The 7,915-nt window shown below is 38.4% G+C and overlaps 1 protein-coding gene across 1 annotated transcript; it reads left to right on the forward strand.

Moving 5' to 3' along the window:
- The first annotated feature begins 4,654 nt into the window (after nucleotides 1–4,654).
- LOC120163515 (formyltetrahydrofolate deformylase 2, mitochondrial-like) lies at nucleotides 4,655–7,602 on the forward strand. The gene is made up of 9 exons (XM_039173436.1): nucleotides 4,655–4,677; nucleotides 4,909–5,062; nucleotides 5,195–5,307; nucleotides 5,886–6,036; nucleotides 6,107–6,180; nucleotides 6,270–6,429; nucleotides 6,580–6,678; nucleotides 6,785–6,871; nucleotides 7,456–7,602. Exons 1-9 carry the CDS (start codon nucleotides 4,655–4,657, stop codon nucleotides 7,600–7,602), a joined length of 1,008 nt encoding a protein of 335 aa, XP_039029367.1.
- The last annotated feature ends 313 nt before the right edge of the window (nucleotides 7,603–7,915 follow it).

The raw sequence follows: 7,915 nt of genomic DNA on the forward strand, positions 1-7,915 counted from the left end.
CGAAGGTCGAATCATTCCCATTTCGACTAGCTCCTTGAGTTGCCTTCGAAGTTCCTCAAGTTCGGGTGGGGCCATTCGGTAGGGTGCCAGGGCAGGCGGCTTGGCACCGGGTTCCAACTCGATCTTGTGATCCACCTCACGCCTCGGTGGAAGTTTATTTGGTAACTCGGGCGGCATCACGTCCTTGTTCTCCTCTAAGACTTCACGGATGATCAATGGTAGGTCATCCGTTTTCTCGATCTCGTCATCTTCCTTTAGCATGGCCAAGTAAGTAATGTCCCCTTTCTTGATGCCTTACCAAGTTGTATGGCCGAGAGTTGTGTGGCATCTCGACCTTGCTCTTTTGGTACCTCGATCGTGGGGATCATGCAAGGAGACCCTTTCTCCAAGATGCAAACAGAACTAAAGGAAGGCATAGGGATAGCGGTTACCTGTCGGAGAAAGTCTAACCCCAAAACGACCTTAAAGTCATCCATGGGAATGACAGAAAAGTTCACTTGGCCCTTCCAAGTGCCTAAGCGTAGCTCGACCCCTCGTGCCACGCCATAGAGTGGTACAGCTTGTGTGTTTACCGTCTTGAGCCATCCTGTGCTCCCAGTGTACTTTAGGCCCAAACGGTTGGCTTCGTCTTTAGACACGAAATTGTGGGTAGCTCCCGTGTCCACCATGGCTCTTGTCGGCTTTTCGTTGATCACCGCTTCCACATACATGAGCCCATTACTTGATGTTGGTGTCAATGGCTTGGCCTTCAAGGCGTTTAGAACTTGGAGTGACCCCATCTCGGCTTGAGACTCTGTGTCTTGACGATCGACGATGGCAGACAATGAACCAAGTTTGGGACAGCTACTCATCGGATGCGGTCCTTTACACAAGAAGCATCCTCCTTTGGGAACGAAGGCCTTTTTCTTCTCTTCATAGTCCCTTCGCCCGGACGTCGATCACGATCTCCCTCTTTAGCTTGTGGCCTTCGGTGATCTCGGTCTCGGTTGCCTTGGTAATTCTCCCGCCGTTCTCCCCCACCTTTGGCTGGATACTTATCTTTATTTTTCGTTGCATTGGTGTGGGAGTAGGGTTGGAAGTCGACGAGTGACTCGGCGATGGCAATGGCCTCATCAACCGTTTTAATGTCCCGACGGTGCATCTCTTGCTTGGCCCATCCTTGTAATCCGTCAATGAAGTAGAACAAGAGATCTTCTTCGGACATATTGGGAATTTGAAGCATAAGAGTTGTGAACTCTTTCACATAGTCCCGCATAATACCCCGTTGCTTCAACTCCCGTAATTTCTTGCGAGCCTCGTAGACCACATTCTCGGGATAAAAGTGCTTCTTGAGTTCTTTCTTGAACTCATCCCACGTATCTACCCGACAAGCTCCTCGCTCAATGTCGGCATGTTTCCTACGCCACCATAACATAGCAGTATCGGAAAGATATAAGGCAGCGGTCTTTACCTTGGCGGCCTCGTCGTTAAGGCCGATTCCCTCGAAGTATTGCTCCATCCGCCATAGGTAGTTTTCGACTTCCTTGGCGTCTCTTGCCCCGTTGAACCCTTGTGGCTTGGGGCACTCGACCCTCGGGGTGGAGACATGGTTAGCGCTCCCGCTAACGGCGGCTCTCTTGCAGAGCGTCAAGTCCTCCCGCATCCCCTCGATGCTTTCACGGACGGCTTGGATCATATCCTCTAGTTGTATGAACCGAGCTTCCACCTCGTTGTTGGTCTCTTCGGCATTTCCTTTGAGTGTGTCAACTTGCTCCAAGACATGGTCCTCCAACGTCTTGAAGTCGTGTTGGACCCTCTCCAGCTTCTCGCCAAACTCTGCCACCATCGGTTCTATGGAAGCGCTCTCGCGAGCCTTACTTTGGTCCCTCTTCTTATTCTTGTTGTTGGGTGCAGCTTCTCTTCCACGTTCCTCAGCAACAGTCGACTCGTTCGAATTTCCGGCCATTCCTACAATACACGTGCACGATATTGACGCCTTTACTGGCTCTGATACCAACTGTCACGGACTTAATCGCTCAATAAGCCTCGTGCGGCCTTAGCTCCTTTTCGCCCCTCGCGATAGCTAAGTCAGCCTCACTCGAACTCGTGCTAGAGAAAGGATTGGCAAGGAAACAAAGAAGAAAGGAAAGAACTTAGAGAGAAAGCTTGTTGAATGCTTGAATGCTTACAACTCTTGGATGATTTACAAATGAGGATTCTACACCTATTTATAGCATCCCACCTCCTCAATGGACGGTGGAGATTGATTTGATCCTACGGTAGGGAGAGATTCTCTAGAATTCTCCATTATTTCCTACCTAACATGGAAGACTCTAGAATGCTTCTAGAATATGTACAAGTCTTGAGTGTTCTAGAATAATCTACACTATTCTATCAACCTCCAAGACCAAATGTGGCCCAACATAGCCCAAAGTGTGGGGAAAAGGCCCAATTTCGTGACATTATGCTTCAAATCATATTTGGAGGTAAGTGTTTTCCAGTTCTTAGTCTTACTGACTTCTACAACACTTTTGTCTTTATTTCTACCCCCAAGACGGCTACAGCACATGGGACTCCTAGAGGAAATGAATAATCATCATTTTTAACCATACATTGTTGAACATCGAATTGCTCCACCACGGATCGACACAATTCCCTCCGAATTGGTCGATCCCTTACTCCGATCAAAGATCCAAACCCCATTTCTTCCATCACATTAACTTTATTCTTCTCCTTAATGTGTTCAATTAATGAGTTCACTCTTTTTATATTGCACCTTGTCGACACTTCCTATATTTTTTAAAAATATATAATGTTATTGTTCTTATATATCTTTCATCAAAGTATTTACAAGTTTAACGAATACCTTCTTTTCATGTGCTTTCCTCCAAGCTTTGTATTCTTGTCTATCCATCTTTGACCGTGTCAAGTAAGGTTCCTTCTCAGCATCAGTCATCGATTTCCACTTCTCCAACACATCATTTTTCACCTAAAATTAAGCATAAACGTTTCTTAATCAATACATTAACGCTAAATAATATTAAATGTCAATTTCATTTTACATATTGAACCGATTTGATTACCAGCTTCCTTTATCCTTTGGCATTGGTCATACTGTCAACATTTAAAATTTATAATCAATTTAAAGTTCTTAAATACTTTAATCCAATTATCATTTCAACAATAATAACAAAAATACATTGATACTTACTAGAAGTACATATATCCAACAACAATTGCAAGATTCGTTGACTTCATTTTCCTTCATATATCAGTTTACATAAATTAAAATCAAATACTTGTTACATACACTTTATTCAATATACAAATATCGATAACTACTCTTGTAGTAAAACGGTTTCCTTCAAAATAATTTGAATGGTCATTACTACAAGTATTAGTACATTTATAAACCTACAATATCATTTTCTACCTATAACATTATATATAGGTACCAATATTTATTTTCTACCTATAATATTATATAATCGGTCCAAAATCCTTATTGGCTTCGAAATCCCCAAACCAAACCCAAAAACCCTAATTCCTATTTCCTTCAAACGAATGGGAATACTCAATACTACAAGTATCGGTACGTTTATACAACCTACAATATCATTTTCTACATATAGTATTATATAAAAGTATCGATATTTATCATCTACCTAGAATATCACTTTCTACCTGTAATTGGTCCCAAATGTTTCTTTACTTCGAAAACCCCAAACATATAAAATCCCTATTTTCGATTATTGTAATAATAAAAAACTAGGGTTTCGACAACGTACTTTTCGATTTAAAAATGCATTCTAAAATGCAACAACAATTACGCTTCGATTTCGAAAACTACGGCTGTGTTCTATCTATTTTCAGAGGAAATTTAGCTATGCCTTTAATATTTTAACCAGATATGTTATTTATATTTAATCTATACAATTACCAAAGTCTCAATACTTTTATGTCAGGTATCGATATTTTCGATAGGTTTTCATTTTTTTCTTTTAAAAGTATCGATAATTTCTTACGTATACTTATTAAAGTATCCATACCTTCAACATATCCGATAGCGCTTTACCGGTTTTGTCATAATGAAACCAATTTTCATATTTTTACATGTTATATTGTTATGTATCGATACATGTTTATAAAGTATCGATACTTTATAGGCGCTATTATTGTTTTTCTTTTAAATTCTAAAAGTATCGATACTTATTTGAATGGAATCGATGCCTTCAACATATCCGGTAGCGCTTTATCGGTTTTGTCATAATAAAACCGGTTTTGTCATATTTTTACATGTTATATTGTTACGTATCGATACATGTTTATAAAGTATCGATACTTTATAGGCGCTATTATTGTTTTTCTTTTAAATTTCAAAAGTATCAATACTTATTTGAATTGTATCGATACCTTAAACATATCCGGTATCTTTTCACTGGTTTTGTCATATTGAACCCGATTATGTCATATTTTTACCTGATATATTGTTATTTATCGATACATGTTTATAAAGTATCGATACTTTATAGGCGCTATTATTGTTTTTCTTTTAAATTCTAAAAGTATCGATAGTTATTTGAATGGAATCGATACTTTCAACATATCCGGTAGCGCTTTACCGGTTTTGTCATATTGAACCCGGTTTTGTCATGTTTTTACCTGATATATTGTTATGTATCGATACATATTTGAATGGTATTGATACGTACCGACAAGTTAAGTTTGTCGATTGCCAATTTTTTTAATATTTCTTCATGATTTCCACCTACAACATTATTATTACTCAATATTTCCGGTAGCGCTAAACCAACTTTGTTCAATATCTTATTATGTTTCCGGTAACACCCTATATTGGTCGTATATTACTCCGTCTTTCCTGAGACAACCCGAAGCGAAGTATTTTGGTGGTGGGTATGCACTGTGAAGTGCGATTCTACGATATGACTTTCCAAGACGAGTCTCATCATGTTTCTCCCAATTTCTTGGATTTTCAAAGAGGTCCTTCAATTCTTATAAATTACCCGTAGGTCCCTTTTCTTCTCCTTCTCTTAGCTATGGCATCCACGTCTTTCATTGCCCTTTATGCTCCCCCTCCCCTTCTCTATGGTCTTCACACATTCCAAATTTTTCTTTTGTTTCTTTTTTTTTAATTAAAACTGGATGATTTTGTATACTTGTCTGTAATTGAATTCTGCTTTTGGTGGGGAAATAGGATGCGGTTGGGATAGTTGCAAAGCTATCAGAATGTATAGCTTCAAGAGGAGGAAACATACTTGGGGCTGATGTGTTTGTCCCTCCCAAAAAGAATGTTTTCTTTTCCAGAAGGTAATGTTATTTTAAAGTTCAATGCTCTAATTTTTTTCTAATTTAATTATGGATTTAAATTATGGTTACGGTCGTGTTTAGCGGGATTGCAGACATAATGTGTGTTATTACGATCATTATGGGTAATACGGTCATATATTAACAGTTCCGGATGGCATGGCTACCACTATTATGATAACGGACCACTATTTAAATCTCTGAATTTAAATCCGCTTTTTCTTTAGGCTGAAGCTTAAAAGAAAACTAAGCTAATACATCCGTTATAGGATTAAGGAATCGAACCTTTTGAACTGTTCATCTTCTCCATTACATATTTTCCCGCAGATCCTCTTCCACTCCCAACACCAAAAACCTACCTTTTGCAACTCTCCGCCTAAATTAGGAGTGAACTGTCTATAACAAACGTATAACACATTGCTACCATCAACAATATCTAAATTGTTTTCTAAATTACACCTTACCTGTTTGGGAATGTCCAAGAACGGTGTTGTATGTTCAATGGTAACTGTACTTTGTGGCAGGAGAGTTATTGAGTCAACCATAATTAGACCTGGATCTTCTTATGTGCAAAATTGCAGTGAATTCGTTTTTGACCCCGTAAAATGGCCTCGAAACCAAATGGATGAAGATTTCCTAAACCTTTCAAAGATGTTCAGTGCTATAAAATCTGTTGTCAAGGTCCCTGCTCTAGACCCCGAGTTAAAAATCCCCATTCTTGCTTTGAAACAGGTATGCTTGTTTCTTTTCTCTAACTTTGTTTAATGTCTTGCATGATTGAACCATATTTATCTTGCTCTAGGACCATTGCCTGGTAGATCTAATCTATGGTTGGCAAGAAGGAAGACTACCAGTCGATATTACTTGTGTGATAAGGTAATAAATAAACTCACCATCGTTTCTTTTCAAGCAAGTAATCCTGATTCTGAATATTGATTCCGGTGTTCATCAAATTGTATAGGCAGTAATCATCATAGAGGTCCAAACACTCAAGTGATGCGGTTTCTTGAAAGGGATAATATTCCTTATCATTATTTGCAGACAGCCGTGGAGAATAAAAGAGAAAGGGAAATCTTAGACTTGGTTCTAAATATTGATTTGCTGGTACTTGCCAGGTACATGCAGGTAAATGAGGTCACTAGAATTAAACTTTTTGCTGAATCTTGCACTGTCTATACTGAACAATTATGTATCTTATACGGATTTCGGGTGTGTTCGAATGAATCAACTAGTTCTATATGTTTGGAAGCTGGAAAGTAACTATATATTTTGCAGGTTTTATCTGGTCAATTTTTGAGAACATATGGGAAGGATGTAATTAACATTCACTGTGGCCTTTTACCATCATTTAAAGGTGGGAATTCTTCTAAACAGGTGAGATTTTTTTTCGCTTATCCATTAGAAATTGGACATTATTGACCACATTGTGCTTCCTCCCTAACTCTAGATGCATGTTAAATTGGCTAGACTGTGTTGGCAGGCATTTGATGCAGGTGTGAAGTTAATTGGTGCAACGAGTCACTTCGTAACCGAAGAACTCGACTCCGGGCCTATTATCGAACAAATGGTATTATTCGATTTGTTTACAGCTGCTCTAAACATTGTTTCTTGAACATTAAGTAATAGTTGAGACTGAAATTTCTAGTGGTCTGAACATGCATATAAATATTAAAGAAAATTCTTGATTTTGGATTGTGAAGTTAAACTTCTCTCTACTTAGATGAAGGGTTTTCTGGGCATAATTTCAAAATCAGCCCCCAATGTTTATTAAAATGGTTTTTTTGCCTTTAATGTCGTAGAGCATTTTAACCTCCAACATTTGCTAAAATGGTTATTTTGTGGAGCATTTTAGCCCCAACGTTTTGTTTTGGGGAAAAATCCCTTCCGTAGATGGAAACCTATACTTAACAAATGATTAGCACTCCAAAATATGAGGCCTTTTTACCCTAAAATGAGACGGGTCAAAATACTCTATAAAAAAAGATCAAACCTACTATTCAGTCAAACATTAGGATCTTTTTATCATAAAATGAACTGTTGGGGGTCAAAATACTCCAAAAAAAATAGACGTGAAAATGATAAATGACCGTGCCAAACATATGAAACATTCTAAAATGATATCAATTTCTGAATGTATCCTTCTTTTGACAGGTTGAAAGAGTTACTCATAGAGACAATTTGCAGAGTTTTGTTCAAAAATCGGAGAACCTGGAGAACCAATGTCTTGTAAAGGCTTTGAGATGGTACTGTGATCTGCGAGTATTACCATTCGAGGACAACAGGACCGTTGTGTTCTAAGAGAGACAAGATTCACAAAATCTATAATACCAGCTTTCATAAATCCTTCGTTTTTATTTTGTGGTTCAAAATGCATTGGACCCTCTTCTTTCCCTTATCTTGTTTCTTTCCCTTTCTCTCCTCTATGCCAAATATCAAAAGCTAAGAAACTTTAGCTAATCAAGTGGTTGGTGGGCAACAAACCACGTTAATGTAATTCCAGATTTTTTCATCTTATGATAAGGAAATAAAAACTAACACGGTATTGCTTAAGCTAAGCTGCAATGATTGCACGAATCATGTAAGTTTCATGGTAAAAGAATTGTTGTTATTC

The sequence above is a fragment of the Hibiscus syriacus genome, unplaced genomic scaffold (genome assembly GCF_006381635.1).
Source record: "Hibiscus syriacus cultivar Baekdansim isolate YM2019G1 unplaced genomic scaffold, ASM638163v2 tig00111458_pilon, whole genome shotgun sequence".
NCBI lineage: Eukaryota > Viridiplantae > Streptophyta > Magnoliopsida > Malvales > Malvaceae > Hibiscus > Hibiscus syriacus.

Coding starts and splice junctions, on each gene's coding strand:
- LOC120163515 (XM_039173436.1), top strand. CDS start 4,655: ATGTATCGATACATATTTGAATG. Junction 5,308..5,885: donor AATGTTTTCTTTTCCAGAAG/GTAATGTTATTT, acceptor GCAAAATTGCAG/TGAATTCGTTTTTGACCCCG. Junction 6,181..6,269: donor GATATTACTTGTGTGATAAG/GTAATAAATAAA, acceptor TTGTATAGGCAG/TAATCATCATAGAGGTCCAA.